This window comes from Scleropages formosus, chromosome 13 (genome assembly GCF_900964775.1).
Source record: "Scleropages formosus chromosome 13, fSclFor1.1, whole genome shotgun sequence".
Lineage (NCBI taxonomy): Eukaryota > Metazoa > Chordata > Actinopteri > Osteoglossiformes > Osteoglossidae > Scleropages > Scleropages formosus.
Genome location: NC_041818.1, coordinates 25,091,630 through 25,118,102, shown reverse-complemented (window position 1 = coordinate 25,118,102; position 26,473 = coordinate 25,091,630). Strand labels below are relative to the sequence as shown.

The 26,473-nt window shown below is 50.0% G+C and overlaps 1 protein-coding gene across 2 annotated transcripts in view; it reads left to right on the top strand.

The window, feature by feature from the left end:
* enox2 (ecto-NOX disulfide-thiol exchanger 2) overlaps positions 1-26,473 on the top strand; it is a 64,680-nt gene that overhangs the window by 15,095 nt on the left and 23,112 nt on the right. The window contains exons 2-3 of one of the 2 annotated variants that reach the window (XM_029257415.1): positions 10,745-10,876; positions 21,790-21,945. In XM_029257415.1, coding sequence (XP_029113248.1) covers positions 10,759-10,876; positions 21,790-21,945 — 274 coding nt within the window. In that variant the 5' untranslated portion in view covers positions 10,745-10,758. Of the gene's footprint in view, positions 1-10,744; positions 10,877-16,779; positions 17,140-21,789; positions 21,946-26,473 lie in introns of those variants that run through there. The other variant, XM_029257414.1, reaches the window with a different exon arrangement.

The window sequence follows — 26,473 nt, the reverse complement described above, 5'->3', positions numbered from 1 at the left end:
TTGTACTGAGGTCATAGACCTTCAGCCGTGGCCTCGCTGCAGTCTGACCGCAGTCCTGGTTCTGCTTCACCTTTAACTGTGCCCCTCTCTGCAGCGTGATCATTTGCACTCAGGTGTGGGCCGTTGTGTGTAAACATGTCAATTTGTCTTCATCAGCTGTGTGTCTCGCTGTCGGCGGCTAACAGCGCACAGCCTGTGTGACCCATTACAAGCAGTCCCACCCGCTGGATACACCCTCATCATGCGGCTTTACTCTGCGTGTGCGCACAGTGTGAAGGTCTGGTTCTGTTGGCTCACCTCGCTGCAGAGGGACGGCGAACCAAGTAGGCAGTACAGAACCCCATGTCTGCCAGCCTGCCTTTTTTTTTTATTATTTTTTTATTTTTTAAAATTTATTTTTACTAGACATGCAATTATGTGGCGATAGATAGTAGAAATTTTATTGATCCCAGAGAAAATTGCACAGGGCTACAGCAGCATATATTTATCAGGAAGTGATGGAAGATGCTGGAATAACACAGAAATGGGGAGATGATGCAAAAAAAAATAAAGAAAAAGTGAGCAGTGCAAGAATAGCCATTGGATGCAAATAAGTAAATATTGTAATAATGATAATAATAAGTACTACAGACAGCTAAGTACCACTCTGACAGCCAGAGGAATCATTATGGAGGTTAATTGCTTTGGGCAGAAGTGACCAGGGTGGCTTTCAGAGGGTGAGTCACTGTCCACGATGGATCGCAGTGTCGAGTCCTTCTCCATACCACGTCTTCCAGAGGCTCCAGACTGCATCCCGGGTTCCAGTTAGCCTTCCCGACTTGTTTATTCAGACTGGCGGCGTCGCCTGTGGCCCTCTAGAGCACACCGGCGGAACACCTGAAGCGCTGACCTCTGTGCTCCAAAAGACCTGAGTTTCTTCACAATCCGACTGTGACCCTGAACCTTCCTATACAGAGCCTCGGTGTTGCTAAGTGAATCATTAACCATCTCTGCTTGTACACCCCCTAAAGTGGAATTTGTCATTGCTGCCCAAGTGATGTCCTCTGCTCAAGCACCGTACCCAAATTAATGAAGCTCTTCACGCTGCCACGTAACCGTTCCGTTCCGTTTCCTGGACGGGACAGGAGGACACTGCGGACCCCAGGTACAAGTTGCCAGCTTTCTGCAGCACCCCATGTGAAGTGCTGGTACGCAGCACTGAAGGAGGACTCTTTGGGCACTGAGAGGAGCTTCACCACATAATCTGGTTTGTGGCTCCAATGATGGCTTGGTTACCCAGGTGCTCATGTTGGCTGTACACCATTTCACCACCTCCTTGTGGAGAAAAGCACTGCGGTGTGGTGTGTGTTCCTCTCCCAAGAAAGTTCAGAGCGGGACTCCCTTGTGGAGGCCGGGAGCTTCCAGCCCTGGGACCTCCTCCTTAAATCTCTCTCCCAGGAGAGCCAGCAGGTCCTGGAGCAGTTCAAACGGAGGCTTTCGCACCTGCTCACTCCCTCCTCTCCTGGGCTTTCAGCTAGACTCTTCTCAAAGGAGACTCTTACATCACAGACGAGAGGTTCTAGGTGTTACCACACCGGTTATCCTCTTCAGTTGCAAAGTCCTTTTTATAGAATTTTATCGATGGTTCCTCTCTTCTAGGTAGCGAGTTTTTCCCGGACTCAGTTTTTGATGTGTTGCCTTGGAGCAAACACAAGCCCCAGTGTATGGGCCGTACGAGAGTGTGTTGTGCGGGGCAGCTAAATCCCTGCTGGTTTTGGTGGAAGTTTGGTCGTGTTCCTCCGTGTACCTCGCATGTTGGATTTTAAACCTCTTTAATGACTCCATTTGACTTGGTCTTTTGTTTGTAATATCTTTTTATTGAAAGAATCCTCAAATGGGAAAGACAGACTTACAAGTAATAACAGAATGATTAATTGCCACCTGTATGTGGGATTTGTAGAAAGGCATCGGGTTGTATTGATGTTTGCCGCATATGACTGTGGCAGTGGTTCATGCAGAAAATGAGCAAATGAAACCAAAGGCAGAAAGCCTTTGCAAGGAGGCCCAAGATCCTGTTCTGGTCCGACCAGGTTCAGCTGGCCAAGGGGTGCTTACAAGCAGTGAGAGTCCCCATTGTCAGCCTTCTTACCTGCGAAGTGTGGACCGCAGCCGTGAATTGACCGGCACCTGCCCGGGTGTTCTGACCCATCTGCCAGGTGTGGGTTGTGCCACGGCACCCAGCCGGTAGTGGGGGAAGCAGAGCAGCTGGAGAGATTGCCGGCCCCTTACAGTCTCGTTGTGGTGCCTTTGTGCCTTTTGAGAAATCTTGAAATGGCAGCCAATTACATAGTGGGTAGAGATGGCACCTTTGGACTTGGAAGATGCAGGTTCAAATCGCCCCTCCTGCTGCAGCACCGCTGAGCAAGACAGATACCTGAATCTACGTTTAGTCATGTTGCCGATGCGACTTCTGCTTTTGACCAGCAGGGGCACTGCTGAGTACAGACCACATCCTGACCTAAAGTTCAGGTGTCTTTTATGCATCGAGGCTCGTTCGTTTCTTTTAATTAAAAGCCGAGCTAATTTGTGACTCTTGTTGCTGCTAATGTTGCAGATGGAGGTTCCGCCACAGACAAGTGTGCAAACGTGTGAAGCAGCTATCAGAAAGCACGGATCTCGAGAAGCTCTGGCCTGTTCAGTGCTTTTACGGCAATCTGTCACAACGCTCTCCATGGCCTGCGTTACGCTTGAAACCCCAAGCGTACAGCCTGCACTGGAGAGGCTCTAGATGGCGAGAGAAAGAGCGCAAGATAAGCGCACGTTTGAAAAGGGTTTGAACATGAACTCTATCAGGCGGTAGGGCGCTGTCTTTGAAGACAGGGTTTTATCACCACAGATGCCAGGAATTAACATTTCAGTGAAGTGAGCCTCCCCACCCCAGGGGAAGCGAGCCCATTGGTGCCGTCGCCGGAGGTAACCGCATCGGGACTAGATGCGGGATTTGTAGCACCGGCAGTCGTGTGGGAGAGCAGTAAGAATAGAGGTCAGGAACTTGGCAAGGATGAAGGTAGGTGGTCTCTGTTCTAGGGCCTTCAGGACTCTGCAAGACCTGTGAAGCTCTGGTTTGGCTGGGGGCCTGGAGAGGCCTGTGCCCTTTGCACCGTCGCAATCTGCATCAAGGATGACCACAATGACCAGCCTTGCTCACTGCTCTGGCACCTGGGCGTGCAAAAGCGCAGACCGGCTACAAACCGGGGAGACCAAAGTCTTTGTCCGCAGTCCGATGCCCGCAAGGGACTCCACTGACACCCGAACCTTCCTTCGAAATGGGACACGTTCTTTTCAGGACGCCGTTTCAGGCACTAAGAGCATCGGGGGGCATCAGGTTCTAGTTAACTGCTGTTCTCTTTGTTAATGAGTTCAACATTTATTGAAGTGCAGTGTCTTGTTGGTCAGTTTGGTGAAGCACTTCCAGTATTAGTTTCCATATCTGGAGCCTGTGTTTTGTTGGTCGGGTCCACACTCATGTAAAATGAGACTCCATTCATTCATGTGTTGGTTGAGGGAACACTGTCTTGTTTTGTGTGTTTGAGCATGCAGCTAGGAGATATTCCTCACTCTGGAGCTTTGGGCTCAACATGGCACTCGCTGGGCAGGGCTCCTATCGCTGACCTTGGCACAAGACCTTCCTCTCTGTCTCGTTCATGTGACACACAGACCCGTGCCAGACTCAAGGATGGGTCAGGGGGATGGTCTCTATGCTCCACAGGACACCTTGTGATCCTGCCCCAGTGGCGAGCCTCTTCAGGACCTTCATCCCACAGTCATGGCTTCATGGGCACCGTGGGCTTGAGGAATTTATCACTTCACCCCCATGTCATGTTCTGACACAATGCATTATGTATGATCCATTTTTAATCAATATAACCTAATTAGACTGAAGTGCATAAATATGTTTGCAGCATTATTGGATTTGACTCGTGCTTTTAAACTCTTACTGATGTAATTGATGCCTCTGCTTCAAGAATGGAGATGTAAATTATCCAACATGAAAGCACCGCCCGAAAACATTTTAATGACAAATCGGAGGCTCCTTTCCCCACTGTTGACTCCCTTGGAATCGTTTGCTTTGATACAGAAAAATGCATCTTAATATTTTTCCCATGCTAACTTTCCTTGTCAGCCCCCCCACCCTCACCCCCCACAATCGCTGTCTAACCGGCATGTTTTTCCTCTTGTTCAAGTTTCTCCACGTTTAATTTCACGCAACAAAGTGCCAGCTCTGTGAAAGCGGTTCCTTGGCACCCTGACGTCACGGCGAAAAGGCGCTCTCTTCAGCAGGTCTTTGGAATGAGAGCGACGCGCTGCTCCGCTCTGCGTCGGTGCCCTTGGGCTTGGAGACGGCCAGGTGGGCGGCGGTTGCTCCTGGCATGGCTTGTTTAGCATCCGCCTCCGCCAAAAACAGCCCCAGCACACCATGCTTGGCCCTGGGGCCAAGCAAGCTTCACGTGCCTGATGCCAAACAACGTGTTTGGTAGCGTGCGAGTGACAACAGGGGAAATAATGGCATTCCACAGTGGCGAACAAGAACAGAAAACTAATTATTGGGTTTATTCTGGGATCCGGGGCAGAAGAGGTTCGTAAACACGACACGGTTGCACGGCATCTTCTTTCTGGCTCTCTGATCTGGCATCTGTTTGAAGTGGTACTTCCTCCTGGCACCCCCACATCCTGTGTGTATGTGATGCAGTACAGGCATTGTGTTGATATTGTGATTATTCTTCAGTTGTGTAGTAGACTGTTGTGTCCAAATCCATCGACAGCATGTTCTCTGTCACTCGTACAGCTCTATGTCTCACCAGAGCAATAAAAGGTAGGAAGTTTTGTGAGGAAACAAAAGCAGAGCTCCCCTTAACTCAGACATGGAGTGTTTTGGTCAAAAGCCCAGTTCCTTAATCACTGTATTATGAGCTCAATCTGTTCTGCGATCAGACTGAAAGTTTTACAGATTTCACCTTCTTAGATGGCAGTTAAATGATGACTGTAAGAAATAAATACATCCTGTCCGTTATAACGCATACAGCAGAGGGAGAATGGCAGTTTTCTTCTTTTTCAAATTTGTGCAGCTAACATTCTCATACCTTCATTGATGTTTTACTTTGTGACAACTGCATCTCCAATGATATTTCACGAGGAAGGAAGACGTACGGCGACCTTGGGGGCGGTTTACGGCTGTCCTTGTGGACAGGATCCCTTCATCGCTTGTCGACAGGTAGTCCCAGCGACCGAAACTCCAGGCGCAGGAGAAACCATTGAGGTTGTCGCCCAATCGATGCTTGAGCAGGTGGCTCTGTGGGAGTGTGTAATCACCAGATAATGACACTGTCCTCGTTGGCCCCCGCTCCACAGATAATCCACGCCGTTTTAATGATGTTCAGACCTATTGATCTGAAGAGGCGCTCAATGGTTGCCCTTAACGATGGCAGCTTTCAAGGGTCTTTGACCCAAACTCATGGACTTTCAATTCGCCTGAAGTCGAATACCCTGGGAAGCAGATTCCAGCAGTGCTGTCCTCTCCACATTTGAACTTGTACCGCTGGGTGTCCGCGAGTGCACCGCGGTACCCGTGGCAGCGGGTCGGCTTCACTCGTATGATCCGTTTTCTCTCCAGCCGTCACACAACCCCTTCTCATAATGGAAGAAACCCGAGGGGATGGAAAGAGCAGAGTGACGCAGCTCGAAACCCTTAACGTCTTTTTGAAAATGAGGCGGAGAGCAGCACGTCCCGCAGCTCGATGTGGTTCGAGAAAAGTTCGACAGTTTTGCTGTTGTAATTAATGCCCTTTTGTAACTCCTGTCCCGTAAACTTGTCATTGATGGTTTCCCGGTGTCCTTGGGTCCCGAATTAGGGAGGGTGCCCTCGCAGTCGCTTTCCACCACGCTACACGTTTTTAGAAGCAACTATGTATTCGGGCAGAGATAAAAGGATGAAGAAGTTGACGCTGCAGAAGGCGGCTCTATTTTCGTGGTTCCATTTTGAATGATCGACACCGTGCATAATGGGGCTTTTTTTGTCGGATGATTGTAATTGTCAGCTCAGCGCCGCTGTGTAAATGATCCTTCCCTCAAGCACCTCCTTCTGACAAGCCGTCGAGTGCGCAATCCGGTCTCGCGCTGCAAGTGAATTTAATTACAGAGGACTTCAAAAGGTGCTTGCTAATTTCAGACAAAACGGTTATCTCATTTAGGCTGCAGCGCCATATCAAGGGAAACGTTGTTGACCTCGTCGCTTCGACGGCCCGCGCCGTCAGCCGTACGTCTCTTATGATACTTTTTTGTGATCAAAGTTCGGATGTGAACTGTTTTGTTACTGCGGCATTTCGATATAAATATTTGTCGAGGGCCGTTGCGAGTGCCGCTTGAAGCTGTGTGACTCGCCGTGTTTACCGTGGGGATTTGAGGTTGTCTTCTTGAGGTGCCCAGATGAGCGGAGCAGACAGTTGCCCTCGCAGCCACAAGAGATGGCAGCAAGCAGCTGAAGGAGAACACCTTGCCGTGGCACCTGCTGGGACACGGAGATGACGCTCGGGGGCTTCCGTGGGGATCGTCGTCATCGTCGTCTCCCGCACGCTCGCCAATCTGAATTTTCAATGAGCCGATACCTTACGGGGAGCTGTGTTTTGTCAAAGTGCAGCCCTGTGTCTGATAAAATGGAAAAATAAAGTGCTTACCCTGAATTGCTTCAGTGAAAAATTTTCCGGCTGTAAAAATGTGTAAATAATTGCAGTACTTTAACACTGTAAGTCACTTTGGAGAAAAGCATTAGCTAAATGCATGAATGCAAAAGTGGTTTGGATTTGGGAATTTTGGAACCACCATCACATTCGACCAGTCGAAGACCCCTCCCGATCTCCTTCTGCACCGTGTCTCATCGTATCGTTCGTCCCCAGGGGTCAGCAGTTCTGGATCCCACAGCTGGATGCCAGTTTCCTGTCGGTAACAGCTGAGCTGCAAGCGATGGCTCTGCTAGCTGGAGCAGCACCTCTGTGAGCAGTGTGTTCGTTCGTAGTCGTCGTTTTCCATCCAAACGGTGGAGCCACGAATTGGGGGGTTCTGCGGTTCCACGAATCCACGAATGTCACAATTCGCTGCTGGAACGCTTGCCTTTGCTCTCCCGCACGCTTCGCATATCGCACTGTTGACGCTGTGTGCTCTGCAGACTTCGTCATGGAGGAAATGTCGTTCTTAAAATCCTATAATTGGGCTCTTAGCTGTTAAGACTTTGTAACCTCGTAAAATATGTTTTCTTGGGTCTTCCTTGGCACACTAAGCTGCCTTCTGATGGAGTGAAGCTGTTAAATGAGCAGTGTCTGCTGCGGAGAAGGAAGTAAACTTTACGTCCATTAAACAAATGTGTATATATAGAAGAGAGAGGCTGCAGTGTCTTTGTCCTTAATGGTTTTAAAATGGCACTCAACGGTCAAACGGCTTCTGATAAATATAAATTGATTGATCGAAGACTCAAGATGGCTCTGCTCAAAGGATCATTAGTGTGTCCAATTATTAAAGCAATCGTAGCCTCACTTTTTCATTCTTGCCCCGACCCCCCCATCCCCCTTTCCCCTTTTTTGTCCTTTTTTAAATCCAGGACTTTGGCATTGTACTTTTACTGGCGTATGGTTTCGCAGTCCAATACCTTGCTGAGGTTTGAACTAGCAGTTTTCTATTGAGAGGTCCAGTTTCTTCTGCTGCTTGGTCAAAGACTCAAACGTGAAGATTTCTGGTTCGCATTTTACCCCGATCGTGTCGCTAGCCCTTGGTCACTTTCCCCGAACTACAGAGTTTCATGTCTGTCTCTCCTTCTCCCATCCAGAGCCCTAAGCAGGAGGAAGGAAGGATCCTGAGCCTTATTTTACTCGTTCCAGTTGCTCTTTGCTATTCAGAAGAAGCTCCCCATCTGTCTGCTCCTTGATCGGGTTCAGTGCTGTCGGGGGAAGCCATGCGAGGCCGAGCGCCATTTGTGTAGCACATCACGTTGAACTTCCTACCGAACCCGTAGCCGTCACAGGGCAATTGGCTTGCCGCCCGAACTCGTCTCACGTCTCGTCCTGCGTGCGCTAATGCGACCGAAGGCAGTCGAACCGCGGCTCTTGCGTTCGCACGAAGGGGACCCCGGTTTCCAAGCAGACGGAGCACTGCTGGGAAGGGTTCAGCTGGCTCTCTCAGCACGGAAGCGGGGTTAATGCCCACGCCTGCCAGCAAATCGCCATGGCAAAATAACAACAGGGCCCACGGCATCGTGGTAACGGGAAAATGAGACTGTAATTACTGAATGCGGGGGCGTGGGGCCAGCAAAGGTAACCGTATTACCCCTTAATTACGCGAGTCAAGCAGCTGCGACGGAACAATTCGGTCGGCTTTTAAGTGATTTGCCAGAGCGCCGGGATCTCGGACTGCCACTCGCATATGGCATTTGCGTTAGCCGCGGCAGCATTCCGATCCAGAGACCAGGCCGCAGCCACCTGTGAGGATCTTAATAAGCGACGGCGCTTGAATTAGAAAAGCTGCTTACTTTTTTAAAGGGGTGAGCGAGCAAGGTTGTACCATGGTAAACTTTCTTGTTTAATGGAGCATGTTCAGTGGTTATTCAAGCTTCCCTTTGGACCCATGCGCAACAAGTTGATGCTTGTGTCCCAGTACATAGTGCCTGGGTTTTGTAATTATCCTCAGTTAATGCGTCGCAGGGCAGCTGTGACCACATGGAGACAGAGGCCGGGTGCCCTGTTCTGTCTGATGGTGCAGTAAAGCCACTGCTCTATCTGTTGATGGAGTCCTCGATATGGAACCGCTCTCCACGGCGCCAAAAACAGCATCTACGATGCGGGGTCCCCGATGGAGCAGCTTCTCCTAGGAAGTAGCAGGACATGAGATGGGGCATTCCGTGCGCCAAAGATGGTTATATTGGCCCTAGTCTATCCCCGGATTGCCGTACTCACGCGATTGTGGTTTCCGTGGTGGTTCAGGAGCCTCGCTCTCTCATTTCATACATATTAATGTCAATTACTGTCTGACAAGCAGTGTTTATGATGTCTGTCCTTGCAGGGCCTCACCTGCAAATTGCCTCCTTGGACCGTGGTATTATTAATCCAATTTTAATTAAATAGGGGTTAAGTAAAGAGCACCACTTGTCTTCTGAACTGAAAAGGTGTCTTCTACTGGGCACTCGGTTTGTCCTTTTTTTTTTTATTTTAAAAAAAACTGGTTAATAAAATCTGAATCGATGTCGCTCCAGAACCTGACGCACCCAGACGCACTGGACAGAGCCCCAACTTCAAACGACTTTCGTCGCCCTTTTCCAACTACTGTGAGCCACTGTTAACCTGCTGAGCCCCTGTATCTGCACTTTCTGTAACTAACAGTCATACGCTTTTCAAAATCTCTAAAGTGCCAGCAGAAAGGATGAGGCCTCCCACGCTGAGCCTTTCTCAGCTCAATAACCGCACAATTCCCTATGAAGTATACGTTGATGCTTTTGACCTGAAACACCCCTCACATCCCTCTCAAAAACAATACGAATACGGCTCACCGTTGTTGCTGCAAGCCTCCTTTCTGCAAAGGTTTAAGTTGAGTTATTGGGAATCTTTTTTCCTCGCTAAGAGGTCTTGATTTTTTCGTATCCATTTTGTGGATGCTTAGATGTAACTGCTTTTAAAGTAGTCTCGTTGTGAGGGCATTCGTGAAGACCGCATGAAGACCGTAGAGTGGACAGCCCTGAGAGCTCAATCTAGGACCATGACCCTCTGACCTTTTACAAAAACACTCCATGACGATACTGTATCCAGCTGTGCAAGATCTTCGCCCATTCAACGACACGTACAGTTTCATAGCTACTGCCTTCTCATTGATGCAGAGACTGAAAGACGACCCCCTTTCCTGGCTCAGTTATATGTACTGATTTCTCATTGGTCCAGAGACCGAAAGACCACCCCCTTTCCTGGCTCTGTTATATGTACTGATTTCTCATTGGTCCAGAGACCCAAAGACCGCCCCTTTCCGTCTCAGCCAAATTAAGGCCCCATAGCGGAGAGCTTCAGCGGCAGGACAAGCAGCAAAGCATTAAATGGCTGATTGCATCTATAATATTTGCAGATTATGAAAGGGAAACAGGAGGCGGGACGTGGGGGCTGCTGTTGACCGAGAAATGTCTGATACAGCTTTATTGACTTTCTGTTTGCTTCAGGCTTCTTCAGAGCTTTGGAAAAGGATTTGGTTTTACTGTGCAAGACGCCGCACTTGGCCAGAGGTTGTTGTCTCAGCCGAATTTGTTCATTATCGTTGCCTCCTGTCTCCTCCTCCATCCCACACACACAAACACACACACACACACAGTTTTAATAACCCAGATTATACTGGTACTTGTGAAGTGAAGAAAAAAGTTGCTATCTTCTTCTCCCTCGCTGGGTTTAGTCTGTCCACAGAGAGAGTGTTTTTTGCTTTCTTTTTCCAATCAAGAGGTGTGGTTTTCATAGCCGCCCTGGGTGCTCCCTGGGAGTACCTTGTGTGGTTCCCTCAGAAGAAGACCTCGCTCCGCTCTTTCCCCCAGCGCAGAAAACGGTGGCTTTTAACGAGAACATTTGTGTACTACGGTGCAACATGCGCACCTCACTCTGGGCAGGGATGCTGTTACTGTTGCTCACTCATCGGTGCTCCTATATGTGCGTGACCTCTGACCTCACCTGTATGTTTCCTCTTTTTCTGTGCACAGAAGGGATTCGCAACATGACCATGGATTCTGGCCAGATGGGAATGCCGATGTCAGACCCCAATGCCTGGGCCACAGCCATGAACAACCTGGGGATGGCGCCCATGGGCATGACCGGACAGCCCCTCATGTCAGGTAGGGCAGCTGCAGAACATCACGGGCGCGTAACCTACGGCAGTACCAGCAAGCCGCCCTGCGCGTGGCATCTGATACGGTATCTTGTTGTGTGTCGCATCAATGCGTCCTGGAGACGTGAGAGGGTTATTGATTACCCTCTTCGATGGAAAGCCCCGAGGCAAAATAAGTACCGTCCTCCATCCTCACGTACGCCCTCGGAGAAACAGACATCACCAGCCCATCTCCACATCTGCGTGCCTTTCGGCGGAGCTCGAGGACACTGCATTGCGCAGTGGGAACTGTGGAGCCGCATGCTAGCCAGGTCTCGGGTTGCGGTACGAGCGGAGGATTGATGCCAGGGGCTCCTGCAGCCACCTGTACGTGCTGCTCCCCTGGCTGTTTTACCGCTGAGTGTGCAGGATAAAGTGGCCCCTCTGTTACATCCAAAACGTTCTTTATGCCTGAAGGAGGAGTGTTTCGACTGTGAGACAGCTCAAATGTGGAGGGGAAAGGAAGGCGCTGCTCTTCACCCTGATTGTCATTCAGGAGCCTCATCGCATGTTGTCAAGACATGGGGCCACCCAGCAAGGGGCAGTAGGGAGTGCTTTGCAGGGAGAAGTGACGTCCTGTAGGCCATGGGCACGGGCCACTCGGCCAGTGAATTCTGGGAGGTCTGGGCCTGGAGGTGAGGGGTGCGACAACACAGAACTACCGTAAGACGCACTCCTGTTTTTTTATTTTTATTTTATTTTTCAATATCATTAAAAGCCAGTGGAAACATTTATCACTCCAACATTAGGTTTACACACCAATCTGATACTCCGGCTGTGATGATTAATGCGGGCCCGAGCTCACTCCTCCCAGCGCCTTTCCTGCCCACTTTATAAATCACCTCCTCGGCGGAGCTCAAATTCGCTTTCTTATCGTAAGTGGAGCCGTAATGCGTGCGGCACAGCGAGCCTTCTAGATGAAGTCGTCTGCATGGGGATGGGGAGGGGGTGTTATTCCCATCTCCTGTATTCTGCTTTCCCTACTGAACTCTGTTCGCACGGTTTGCTGAGCTACGCAGGGGTGGCGTCCTTTAGCCATCAAAAGAGGTTCAGTTAGGAACACATGGAGCCGCTTACAGGGATCTCTCGGGGGGGTCTTCACTGTGACCATGCGGTCAACGCCGGTGCCGTACTGGGGTACTTCCTCGGCACCACCTCTGGGAGGGGCAATGCAAACATGGTTCCATGGACACGAGTACAGGCCCGATCAACAGACCCCCTGCCGTCAGGATGGTGATTCAGTCCCTTCCCAGCCCCCGCCATCCATAGTCATTAATCGCACTTGGGGGGCATCTCCCTCACGTTCCCGCCACATTAAAAGCAGAAATTTCCCACAACTTAATTACCGCTGTAGCGCGAGCCTCCTCAGAGTGAGCAAACGCCGTACGCACACTCATACACACCTACACTGACTCTGTGCGCCCATGCAGATTTCATCTTGTTTACTTGAGTCATTGTACTTCCAGGAATTGGACTATTGTGCCTGAGAATTGGGTCCTGCGGTGCCTCTGTAGGGTCTGAAGAGCTCTTCCAGTTGGGCTGGTTTATCAGCGCTCAGTGGGATCCACAGAAATGCTTCTGCGCCCCTCCCCCACCGGGCTTTTGTCAGCGGATAAGGTGCAACTGGTACTGTAACGCAAAACATATACAGGTGTATGACGGCCGCGGTACAGCAGGTATTCGCGGCAGGAGCTTTCACTCCGGGTCTGTTTTTCATTCGCTTATCAAAGCTCATCTTACCTGTCAGGAATACCACACTTTACTGTTTGCGAAAGCACAGCGTTACATTCGCAGCTGGCCTGAGTGAGAGTTGTGAACGAATTTCGGGTATCGACGCACAGCATCTCGACAGCACAGCCACGGGATCTTTCAGAGTGCGATTTATGGAAAGTGTGTTCGGGCTGCAGGACTGATTTATGTTCAGGAAATTTATTTGGAGAAGAAGGCACTCGAGCCACTGCTGTCATGTGTTTTGGCAAAATACTTAAATCGCAAATCAAGCTGGCGCTCTTGCATATTCATGGGGGAGATTACAGCGCTGTCATTATTTCATTTATTAGCGAAACGCTTCAGTTCGACTCGCAGTTTTAACCATTAATGTGGCCACATGTCTTAGCGCAACAATTCAAACCGGGCACCTTGCTCAAGGATTATGTCGTTGAACTGACAGTCTTAGTGTTACAGGAGCATGACCTTAACAGTTGATGGACCTTTAACTTTTGAATACATAAAAAAGTTAAAGCACCCTGACTTTTTTGCTCTTGAGTACCGTGAAAGTTAAAAGGGCTTCATAAGTCTTATATCTGTTTCCCATTAAGGTATTGATTTTGCAACATGGGGGCATAGTGAGTAGTGCTGGTGACTCGCAGCTCCTGGACCGTGGGTTTGGGCACGGTTTTGACTCTGGCTCAGTCTGGGTGGAGTTGGTATGTTCACGTGGACTTCCTTTGAGTGCTGTGGCTTCCTCCCACAGTCCAAAAACATGCATTTCAGATGAGCTGTGCAGCTGTGTGTGTCACATTCCTCGGCTGTGTGGATGATAAATAACTCTAAGCAGCTTTGTGTAGTGCATCTAACATTGTAAGTTGCCTTGAGCATAGGTGTCAGAAAAGCACAAATTAATAATCCTAAAGGCAAATATCATGATGGTGTTCCGTAGCTGTTTCACTTATACTGCATTTCAGGGGCAAAACCTGAGTGAACCCGGTCAGCGGTTGCTCTCATCCGTTGTGAGCTGATGGGTGCTACTGCCTGACGGGGCGGGCTGAATTGATGGTCAGCATCCCCCCTGCTTCTTGCCCCTGCTATGCCTCAAAAGCTTAATGAAGACCAGCTGCTGCCAGTTCATGGGTAATGAGCACGGACTTTAAAGGCAGCTGGTCTCAGGACTCGAGAGAACGGCTTGGGGGAGGTGTGGTTATTTATTCTTGCAGGTTTTGCCCTAAAGGGGTCTTTTGGTAGTTTGTTTTTGTTTGGTCTGGTTCACAATAAATGTTTTTCCGGAAAACTCTGCTGTCCTGCAGCTAAGTCCCGCCCCGTGGCCTCCTTGCCTTCAACCGGCCACTTCATGCGTGTAGCACGGTACGCCAGAGCGGCGCTAAGAGCGGCAGAGGCGTCAGGGTGAGAACAGTGTGGACGTTGGCACAGTTCAAGATCAGCGCCAAGTTTCCGAACTGTGAATGAGCCTTTCTTTCAGTCCCGCTCAACATGGTGAAGGGGGGTGGGGGCGGGACACCAGATCCTCTTTATAGCTTTTCAAGCTGTCTACTCCCCACACTGTGAAAATAAAGAAAGCTCAGAGTGTTTTTTATCTTCCACCACACAGATCCTCGTTGCTTTATCGCGCAGGAAGGGGCTGCGAGCGTGTGTGTGTGAAGCACGTTTCCAGGACGACGAGGCTCTTCTGGCTCTACAAGTGCAGTTCGGGCCGCGCTCCTTTGTGGCGACTCCATGGCGGAATGGCGGAACGCGACAGCTAGTCTGGAAGTGCTTGATTATTGCATGAGCCTCGAGGAAAGTTCCGGAAAATCCGTCAGCACTGCTTCTGCTTTCTGATTCCCGGGGCAGGATGAAGTCTCCGCTGATTCCCGTGCTCTTCGCCGTAATTTTTATGTATTTATTTTTTTTTGTGCATGCTTTATTAATGTGTCATGCACGCTGTGGTGTGCATGTCATACGCTGCTTGGCAGTAGATCCGACCAGAGCGTGACGCTCAGCACAGAACCAAGTGAATGTATTAAGAGATAATCCAGGGATTGAATGCAGGTGACATAGTGGTTAAGGAACCCGTAATTCAGAATGTACTGCAGCAGCATAATATGCAGATGTGTGAGTGGTGAGTGGTTGAGGGACAACTGTAGACATCCTTGCACCGGTCTTAAGCAGACTGACCCTCCAAAACTGAATGGCGGTGTTTCGGACTGGAGGTCCGGTAGGACGGCGTTCCATATCCTCCTTCCTCCAGCTTGTTGTGTCTCCATGTCGTTACCATAGTCTGGTCGTTATCATTCCAGCATCCAGTACAACATCCTGTGTTCCTCATGAGCCTTGAGCCTTAATATTTTAATGTTGCCTTGTCATTGTCAGCACAGTAAAAGCAGTGTACCCTCATAAGTTGCTGGAGAGGGAGGTGTCCATCCCACCCTTCACTGTGGAGAACATGAGAATGTGGTTCACGTGACACATCGCCCATGTGGGCTGAACATCCCAGGGCTCGGACTACACTGCTGGGCACGCCTGGGTGCATCACAGCCACCTCACAGGTGAGCCTTCGTGGGTTGTAAAGAGACACACACGTACAAAAGGTTCGTAGAGAGCGGTAGTGTGAGCTCGTACACGCAACACTTCTCCTGTTCACTGAGGTTTTGGAGATAAAAAGAAAGATCATCATACCTGAGCTTGTGAAGATTAATGTACCACACTTTGCCATTTTTACTTCATAGCAAAAGCGCCATGGATTTGTGATGTACAGTTTTGTGAATATGGGGCTGTGATATATTTTTAATCTCCTTGTACGGAGTTGGGGGGGGAGCATGAGCATCAGACGTGTGAAGGCGTTAAAGACTTTGACCCATTCTGGTTTTATAGACTGTGTCTGCTAAATTGTGGGGAAAGACAGGGCTTGGATAATTTACCAGGGACTGGTGTGCGTGGAATTTGGATGAAGGTTTTTTCTTTTTCTTTTTCTCAATTCCAGACGTGCTTTTTCAGAGGGACCCGTCGGACCCGCTCTGCTGCGTGTGTCTCATTGTTCTCTTGAGGCCACCGGGGGGGGAGAAGGAAAGTGGTCCATGCATTTGACACGAGCGCTGTATACCGTGCTGCGTTACTTACGATTTGGTCGTCATCGGGTGGAAACGCAATCTGGCAGCTGCCATTTTTGTGAAAAATTGCTGTAATTATTTGCGTGACATGTTTCAAGAGGACTTGACCAGCTGTGCTTCTTCGCGGTTGAATTGGAAGTGTGTCTCCGACTCGCGTCGAGCACAGTGTCGGGCGGCGGGAGGCCGACGGAGACGCGCAAGCAGTGCCTCCTCCTCCTCCAACTCTGTGGTGAACACTGTGCCTTCGCTGTAACTGTGGACTGGGGTCACGGTCACTGTGTTTGCGGTCTTCACCTACCCCGCGCGGTGTAGATAATGCCGCGCTCTCATGTTCTTCTGCTTCTGATCTCTTGCTCTGCACCAGCTGTCTATGATGACACTCGATGGTTCTCAAAATTGAGGCTTCCTCCGTTTCTAATTTAATCTCGTGTGCTCTGTCATGTCTTAAGGTTAATGCATCTCCACGCCTGTGTTCTTGGGTCCTTCTCATTATGTTTACCCATCTGTTCCTCGCCGACCTTCAGTACAGGTCATTACTTATTTAAATTGATTTGAGGTTCTTTAAAACTCTCCGCTTCCTGTCTTTCATCCATGTCCTGCGATTAGCTCCAGACCGGACTCTCGCGTCCAATTGTATAATTTGACATTGCTGGCAACTGCCCGTTTTTTGTGTGCGTTTCTGAACTGTACAAAAGATTTACCATGCCATATATCACCGGCGACACCCTTCAAAAATGACTGTTGTTGCTCGGCTTATCGGAGCCCCGCAGCTTCCCCGCCGGTGGCTCGGGGGCAGCGTCGAGTGCCTTCTTGCATGAAATGACGACGGCGGCGGCGGCGGCAAGACTTCTCAGAGAAACGGGCGGAACGACGGCTAAAACAACGGCGCAACTCTAAGCGCAGGCGAAACAGTCGAAACTTTGTGTCCTTTTCAGACTCCAGTCCCTCTCCTCCCCCCGTCCTCCCCTTGGGCCGTCTTTCCCGGACACTTTGACAACATATAAAAGGCGTTTCCTTTTCTCCAGCTGAAACAGATGAGAGAGGCCAGTAGCCGGATCCGCTTTTCTCTGCTGCCCGCAGGCTGCGCGGCTGCTGCTGAATAGCTGATGGCCAGTGTTCAGGAGACACGGCGCTCCGAGCTCTCCCCGAACAGAAGTGGGTCCATCCAGAGGCTTTTGGTGACCGTTTGCACAGGGACGCAGCCGCATTGCCCGAGTCCTCATTGCTCCCTGATCCTGATCATCGGCGGACATCAGAGTTTTAGTCCCCGCCGACGTGTCCCAAGGTCCCAAGGGGCCTTGCGCAAGCACGGTCTCGGGCCGAGGGCCTCCTGCGCCGATGTGTTGCAGGATACCTGCTGAGTGGCATACGTTTCTCTCTCGGGGCTCCAGTCGGTTTGCCTAACCAGGTAAGTCGAAGCGGGAGCACGCGGCACCGTGTGTGTGTTCAATAATGGAGGGCGGCGTAACGTCGAATGTAAGCAAAGTACTTTCAGTCTTCAAAAGCAGGACTGTTGGAGGGATGGAGTTTCCCCAGCTCAGCTTTTCCATCCCTCGTATTCGTTCCTTCCTTTTCGAGTCAACCTCGGTGCAGCTGATTTGGGACGAGCTGCTCGAACCTGGCGAAGGCGTCCCGCCTTTGCACGTCGCTCTGTTTCTGTTTCACACTCACTTAGTGCATTATTTCATCCAAAGCACCTCACATTTTTAACTTTTTAAGCTTCATCCATGCTTGGAGCTAGGTATTTTTTCCCCTTTATTACCCTTATTATGATGTCTGAATACATAAGTGTTTTTTTTACTGTTTGGGAAATAGCACATTTGCTGTGTCGGCCTTCTGTTGTAAAAGCCGAGCTAACGACGCAGTCTGCCACCCTAAACAACTCGGACCAGTCCCTTCTTAAAAATTTCTCGGAAGAATTATACGCTGTATTCTTTAATCTGAAACAATTCTGTCAACTTGCAATGAAATTAACAGCTAAAAATTTTGTCGAGGGAGCTGGAGCATCTCGAGGGTAAAAAGGGAGAGAAAGGTTGTCAGCGAAATTATTTCCGAATGTCTTGGCGATGTTCTCCTGGTGGCTACGAGCCATTTCAGGATATTCTCCGGAGAAACAGCTGTGTTTTACGACCGCCGGCACTTTGTTCACACGTTCGTGACTGTGCCCACGCACGCAACTCCGCCGCATCCCTTACAGCCCACTTCAGACTCCGGGCCGCGTCTCCTGTTATCTTTGCTTCGGTTCAGAAGCGCGACACGTAGAGAACGGCGGGCATCGGACATGTCGGATTCCTCCACGTTTCTTCTTGAAGCATCTGCTGCGCACTACCCACTTCGGCTACTTAACGCTGATTTACCATTTATACAGCTGGGTCATTATTACTGCACCATTTCAGGTTAAGTACCTTGATGAAGGGTACTACAGCAGGAGGTGGGATTCAAACCTGTGTCCTTTGACCCATGACCCTGACACCCCCAACTGCCTTGCCCTTTACCTATTTTTACAAATAGGGATTTGAGCAGGACGTCCTGCGGCCGTGGTCCACGTTCTCGTCCGTCATGACACCTCTACAGGCCGCTGTCCACTTCCCCGGGTGGAGGAATAATGACACAGCATGGCATCCACCGGTGGAGTCTGCACGCTTTGGCTCGCTGCTCAGGGCTCAAGCTGCAGGGAAGCTGTGGACCAAGCTCCACGCTGGACTCCCCAGGACCGTTTGTGGTCATAATGTGACTGTTCACACACTAAGGGGCAACTTGACGCTGCTCCGCTAGTTTAAAGGGCAAATCGGCATATCGACCCATCATGTTCAAGCCTTCGTGTCACTGTACTAAGCGTGGGGGGGTAGTGAGGGTCCCCATCCCATGCCCTGTGTGTGTGTGTGTGTGTGTGTGTGTGTGTGTGTGTGTGTGTGTGTGTGTGTGTTGTGTGTGAGGAGCGCAAGTGTGGTGCAGTACTCAGCTGACATCTGTAGCTGCACTAATCGCATGTGATGTAGTGAGACGTTTAAGCTCAATCTTGCTGAATATACACAGATTAATTTTGTTTCTCTGCGGCTGCCAGCGTTGCCTGTCTGACATTTTGGAGGCCATCAGGAGCACCAGGCGCGGCACTCGTAAAACCACACGGCACACTTCAATGTGGCGAGGTCATTGGTCCGTTAGTGTCCCCGCGGCTGCGGGCGCGCGGCCCATGACGAGACACACGGATGCGCCGGTCGTCACGCACGCACTTTTTCCTTTATGAAGTCTGTCTTCTGAAGAAAAGCGTCAAGGTATCGAGGCAGCTGGAAGGGTAGTGGTTAGAGCTGCTGCCTTTGGATCAAAAGAACGCAGGTTTGAATCTCAGCTCAACTCTAGTACCCTTAAGCAAGTACCTTAATTTACCATAAATGGGTAAATTGTGAAAGTAGCTTAACATTGTAAGTCACTGTGGAGAAAAGCATCACATAAATAAATGTACAAGTGTCCTTCAGAGCTCTTCTTTACACTTCGGCTCATCACTGTCACAACTGTTTTTTTAACACATTTATACAGCTGGGTAATTTTACTGCACCAATTTAAGGGAAGTACCTTGTTAAGGATTCTGTAACTAGAGGTAAGATTTGAACCTGCAAAGGGAGCAGCTCTAACCACTATGCTACCAGCTGCCCCAACATATGCTATCCTGTGCTACCACTGGCTCTTGGTTTGTTTGAGGAGGACCCTGCTGTGCCCCCCAGCTTCACACCTACTGATGTAGTGCAGCTGTCACTGAGGGAGACCGGTTCTTCTCCACGCACTCGCTTGGTAGCCTCAGTGTAAAGTAACTGCTTTCAGGAAGCAGTGTGTTAGCAGAACCACCCCCCTTCGCTGTTTGGCTGGAGAAGTCTGGCTTATCAAACCGCAGAGACTTAATCGCGTTTCCCTCCTTCGTCGTTATTTCTCACGCTGGCACCTTGAAAAATCTAATGGAATTACCAGCGCTAAATAATAAAGGCAGTGGAGAACGGCGCCATCCGCCCCCCTACCTGAGAAACAGCCCAGCCCCGATCACGTTCCGCTGCTTACTGAGAGCAAAGCGTGGTAAATGGACAGCTTGGCGTTTACCGCGAGGCCTTTTCACAGCACGCAGCAGCACCTATGCGAGCGACTTGTCTTCTTTCGCTCTCCTTATTTATTTATAGGCTGGCCAAGCATGGGAAGGCGGGACTTGGTACAGAGCGGAGGCTTTGTAATCCATCAGCGTCACACGGGCACCTGCTGCAGCAGGTCACAGGGGCGTAGGGCCCTCACCCTCAGCGCGAACGCCTTTCCAGTCTGGGCCGAGGCACCAGATATTTTCCACTCATCTCCTGAGAAGCACTGGGGGAGGGGTGGGCGGAGCAGGAATAGCATCTGTGCGGTCAGGTCAGGACCGGGACACGCACGCACATGGATGGACACAGTTGGACGGATGCACACGAACGTTTTGCATTCTGGCTTTGCCCAGTGAGAGCCACTTTGATGCCGTTTCCCCACATCGATCAGTCCTGCTGACGTGTGGTTCTCTTGGTGCTCTGCTGCTACAGGCTGCTGCGTGTGGATTCCTGCCGCCCCGCCACCGTCCAGCCTGCATGTGGCTGTCATAGCCACGCTTTAATCGCCTTTCTCAGCCACCATCACATCTGCCCCAGTTCACAGCACGGCAGCGGCACACCTGAGAGCGCTAGGTGTGCGCTCGATAAAACACAATCCACTTTTCCAAAGAGTTCAAAGTGCGTCACTGTCACGGCTGCTGCTGCATGGTGCTGGGGGACAGGGGGCGCTGTGTGACAGCGTCCATTGGCTAATATCACCATCTCTAGGGGGGAGGTGGTTCAGCTCAACCAGGTTCCTTTTGCTTTGTGCGGAGGGACGCTGACCGACGGCACAGCCTGGTCACCAATACTGATATAAACCATTAGGACATATAAACAGTTAACAGGTGAATTCTGTGTTATATTATAGCGCTTTGTGATATTTGTCACTAATTACATACATTATTCATGTTAATACTAATATACACTAATATTAATACAGCATAGTGTCGTAATTATGTTTTCATGCTGCACTGTTTTCACTTTAGTTTCTAAATCTGTTGTTGTTCTTTCCTTTTGAACACCACTTATTAGCCATTTTAAATATAAAGAAAAGTAACAAACAGAAAGTGTTAATAAAACGCAGGCGCTGCTGAACACCCGAGCAACGACCGAGACCCGAACGGCGACTGATACGGTGCCTTGGCAAAGCGGTCAGCAGATGGAGCGGTCACCGTTAGAGAGTGTGACCAGACGGCGGAACCCAAAAATAATATGATAATGCCAAGAGCACAGCCGTCGTAACTCAGGGTCGCCCTAAGTCGTAACTCAAAGACCCTCTGTGAAATGCCATCCCCCTCCCAGACTGGGGAACCTCTCAGGAGCCTGTTTGGTCCTGGGTCCAAATCCTGCGGCGCTTTGCTGCCGTCGTCCCACATTCTGCCATCAGGTGTATTCCTCTCTTCTTTCTGTTGGCCGCGCGAACAATGGGACGGATCTGGTACGCTTCCTCTGGATGACGGTGCTCTCTTTCTCACTCTCTCACACACGCAGAGGGAACTGTCTTTTAAGTTTTCACTTGCACAGGTGAGGCTTGGGGGAGTGGTGTCATTTCCATTTCAAACTGCCGCGATGCCCTGCCAGCCTCAATCAATAGCTGTAAATGAAATCCCGCGCGGCAGCAGCACTTTATTGGAGAGACGAACGTTGCGGGTGGTGGTGATGGGGGGGAGAGAGAGGGGGTTCGCACGGTGAGATGGGCTCGGCCCGAGTCCGCAACAGCAGAGCGCCTTCTCCCACCCGCTTTGGCATTTTGTTGTTTGTTTGAGTGCGTTTTGAAGCCGGCATACAGGCGGATGGAGAGGTGGAGTGGTTGTTGTTCTTTTTACAATGCAGGAGAAAAGTATGAAATTTACGCTGAGTTGTCGCCTAGGAAAAAGCGGCTTGGGCCACCATCCTGCTCGCCCTGCTCTCTCCCTCCCTCCCCTCTCTCACCTGTCACCCCTCTCTCTCCTCCGCAGACTTCGACCCCAGCCTGGGCATGATGACGGGCATCGCACCCATGAACCCTCTGATGCCTGGCCTCAGCATCGTTCCCCCGCCCATCTCGCAAGACATGCCTGTCGTCAAGGAAATCATCCACTGCAAGAGCTGCACTCTGTTCCCTCCGAACCCCAGTAAGCCCACCCTGTACACGGACGGTCTCTCCCACTCTCACACACACACGCGCACAGAGAGCCTGGTCTGGGTCCTTCCTTCCATGTGTGCAAACAGCTCCTGCATCCTGAGGTTTCTTCAAGCATCGATAGGCATCACCCCAGATAGACCACTCCCTCTGCATGCATTTTAGATGACGGTATCGACTGCGGCAGGCCTGACCTGGAACCGCCGCCAAACACGGACCGTCAAGGTGTCTCGCAGGAGCGCTGCAGGGAATATTGACGTGACATTAACATTGGGACGGGAAATAAACTTGACGGCGCAGCAGAGATGGACGTGGCCAGGGTGGGCCCAAGCTAGTCACCTACTTCGGCGTGCAAACCAAATGGTGTTGGTCTGAGGTGGCACAGCGGAGGCGGAGCTTAACCCCCCCTTCATGTCCCACCAGCTGGGGCTCATTGCATTCCTGCTTGTTGAGGTGAGAACCCCTACCTCAGTCATCATGATATCAGGCCGCTACATGTCTGCGTTGCGGTGCTGAGACCCCCAGATCAGGCGTGTCTGGCCGAATGGTGAGAGGAGACCTTCGTGTGCCCCTCGTCGCCATGGTTACCCTGCACTTGGGCCCTGTTGAAAGGCCTCGCGTCTCATTGGTCCTCGAGCCCACTGTGCGTTTCACTCCATGACACTCTGCACTGCCAGCTGTGGCTGCTCAGTGGAAGGAGTGTCGCCCGCGCTCATCACAATGGCTTTTTTAACCATCTCATCTGCATTCTCACTGAGGATGAGCAGCTTGGCAAATCCAGCAATCCGACAGAACTTCAGAGCCCCCATATGCAGCCACAATTACCTTCCCAGTGTCCCCCGCTTGTTGGCCGGTGGTGCCTGATGGTGGAAGTTTCCCGTCTTTCCTGTGAGTGTGTATTAATCAGCTCGCATCCCCCAGAGGAGTCGCTCTGAGGTAGTTTTCACTCCGTGCTGCATTTAAAGCGCTCTCCGAAGCAGCTCTCGGAAACGGGGCAGACGGACTTGGATGGTGTCGCCAGAGTGACGTTCAGTCACACGGAATGATAACATTGTCATGCCGCACTCGACTGAGTGAGAGACACTTCCTTAAGGATGTGGCGTGTTCTCCTCCTCTAACTGGGTTTACTGCGCTGGGAAGGACCCTACCCTGTCCCGTCCCGCACTGGTGGAAATCTGTCCCCGCAGACACGGTCCATAAGAGCGACATGTGCGGCTGTGTCTTAAAAACCGAATCAAGACGTTTATCATCCCAGGACAGGTGCTTTGAGCAGGCGGTTTGACTGGGTTTAGAGCTCCGTCCAGCAGTGTGGACAGTAAGGTGTCATCAAAATGTATTTCACAATCTCGCACCTTCATATCATTCCTTTTGGCAAGAAATCGACGTGAGGCAAATTTCAACAGAACCCAGTGACGTTCCATTGTTGCTCACCTGTTTGTACTCAGGATATGTTATATTGTCCCGCATAACACTGGTTTACTGGGCAAACCCACAGTCCACACTCACTTCACACTTCAGGCCTTTCAGAAATGTGCTCCATCAAGTAATTCTCTCGTATATTTGTGAGATATTGGTTTTTTTGTCCATGCGTGTGTGTGCGTAAAAATAAATGAATCTTGAGCAAAAAATTCCACTTCAATCCAACAGACCCATTACTGTCCTGTCCCAAAGAAAGAGGTGTGCTGCTAGTGAGAATTGAAACTAACAGTTACATAAAATAAATATTCTTGCTATAAATAAGTAAATGTCAGTATTAAGATGACCAGAGGGTTTTAAGTAGTACCCGATAGGCTATAGAATAGTATGCATGGTAGAAGATTAGACGCTGAGCGACTTGTTGCACATGAGATACAGTAAAAGTTCTAGCCCCCCCAATTTTTTTTTTTCCTCGAATGGAACAATTTCGTGTTCAAGGCCCACAAACAAGATATTTTTCTCTGCATCTTTTACTGACACCCCAGTGGACAGTGTACCATCTGTGTGGCTCCCAGCTTCTCTTGAGTATCCCTGCTCTTGACACCTACCTCCTACACCTCTTCCGCTTAAGGTACCGCCTTCCTCAGATCGCTGCAAGAAAGACGCGTCACAGCTCGGCCGTTGCCAAGGCAACACTTCCGCATTTCTTATTAACTTTCCGTAACATCGTCATTCCTACCTTTGAAATGCATCCTCACGGTTCACTGGCTGCACATGCATGCCTCACTCTGCCCCTCAATTGTATTTAATCAACCATAGCCGCTGGGAATATTACAGTGTATTTTGCTTAATTTGTACCCCCCTCCCCCCCCCCCCAACACACACACAGGAGGTCAGTTTGCAGGCCTCTTTTCCCTCCTCCGCTCAAGTGGCCCCGCGCAAGCGCAGCCGATGGGACAAGAGCGATCGTGGGCGACCTGGGACTCAGGCGTCATTTAGTCCTGCGATCCGTGAACTTCTTCAAATAACGACCTTTGTTAAACAAAGAAAAGGAGGTGGAACAAAAGCGAGCGCAGTGATGGGCCACCAGTGGGAGGGACCGAGGTGAGGAAAGGTTGGGGGGGCTGTAGGCGTGTGTTCAGCTGCTTTACGGGACATTTTAATGATGCCACTCTCCAGATCCGCCCGTGGTGTCAGAGCCCAGCACTCGCTTTAGCTCTTTTCTGAGCATCCTGCTCCAGGACCTGCTGGCAGGCTGTGTAAACACATATTGACAGGCCATCTTCGGCTGTCATCTCATGATTCGGGGGACACACAGAGAGCAGAGCGAGCGATCTGACAGTCTCGGCTCACCCTGCGGTCGCACCGCCACTTCCCCTGCCGGGCCGGGGAGTGACTCACCGCCCATCGCAGGTGTACCTGTCATCAGCAAGGCGATGCACAGATGGTGTCTGTCATATAGCTCCAGCCTTGCAGGACCCCCCCCAGGCCCTCGACCTCTCTGAAAGTGACCTTCACATCCAGTGCTGACCTCTTGTCTCCGCTCTTTCCTGCATCACCCCTCTGTAGAGACACACAAACCTCTTCTCCTACTCGTAATTCTTCAGCCTTCTTTCAGCTGCTGTTTGGCTCAACATCTTACCTGTTAAATAAAGGCAGTAGAGAATTCCAGCTGATTCATCCAGGAAGAGGTGGTGGCTGAGTTCATTAGAGTTGATGTAAACACCATGGGCTGTCATCTGCTCTTGACCCGTGTTGCTTTACTGACTAACTGCTCAACACATTTGTATATCCACCCTTACTGCATGCAGTCCTCTGCTTTGCTTGTGCTTGGTACTGGACCAGGTCATGCTCTCTATGTCTTTACATCTGCTGCGTCCAGGTTCCACTCTAAACTCTTCTTTGTTCGGACACACAGCAACGTATACACTTGCTGGCTACTTTTTTAGGTACACCCAGCTAGTACCAGGTGGGAGCTTGTTGTCCCTCCAGAATAGCATGAATGAAATGTAAATTTAGCATCGAGGTGCTAGGCTCATTCCCCCGGGCTCGTGGTCCATGCAGAGATTGCACACACCATTCCTGTACCTTCACCAGTCTGTACTCCCAACGTTCATTCTTTTTACACTGACATCTGATGTTGCCATCAATATGTCGCAACAGAAACTGGGAGTTGACCCTGTTGTCCATTGTGGGGAATTGGGTGCCCACTGTATCCTCCTCATCTTTTTCTGAGCTCACAGGCGATGAACACTGTGTGTGCGGCCTTCTGCTGTTGTATCCCATCCACTTCAAGGTTTGACAGTTGTACACTCTGAAATACTTTTCTGCGCACCGCTGTTGTACTAAACTTTTTGCACTTGTGTCCTTTACAAGTCTGCCCATTCTCCTCTGACCTCTCATTAACAAGATGTCAATACTGCTGATGGCATAGTTTGTTCATCGCTCCATTCTCTGTAAACTCCAGACACTGTAACATGCAGAATCCCAGAATTCTGTCTATTTCAGAGATACTTCATCCGCTACATTCGCACCAATAGTCACACTACATTCAAAGTCACTTAAATCACAGATCTTGTCTTTTCTAATGCTTATTCTAGTGTAAATTAAACATCTATATATACATGTATTCAGTATATATGTTGTGTGTGTGTGTGTGTGTGTGTGTGTGTGTGTGTGTGTGTGTGTATATGTATACACAACATATATACTGAATCACCACCACCTGATTCACTGCAACGGGCTGCCTTAAGAAGTTATGTACCTAACAAAGTGGCCAGTGACTGTATGCATGAATGTATGCCACTCGGTGTTGCCTGCTCCGCAGACATCTACACTACTAGGTGCACTCTTATGTAGTTGACATTCACATATACTTAGCCCCTTTGTTCAATATGCCGTACTAATGTATGTCAAAAAATAAAAACTACTGTCATCTGGATCACATACCTGTGTGCAAACGTCAATGCCCTCAACTGATAAGAGTAAAAAATACCATTGTATAAAGGACCGTAAGTAGCCTAGTGTACAAACGTAGCACTGTAAGTGTCAGCTAAATAAAAAAATAATAATAATAATGCACTGAGTATAAATGTTGCACTCAG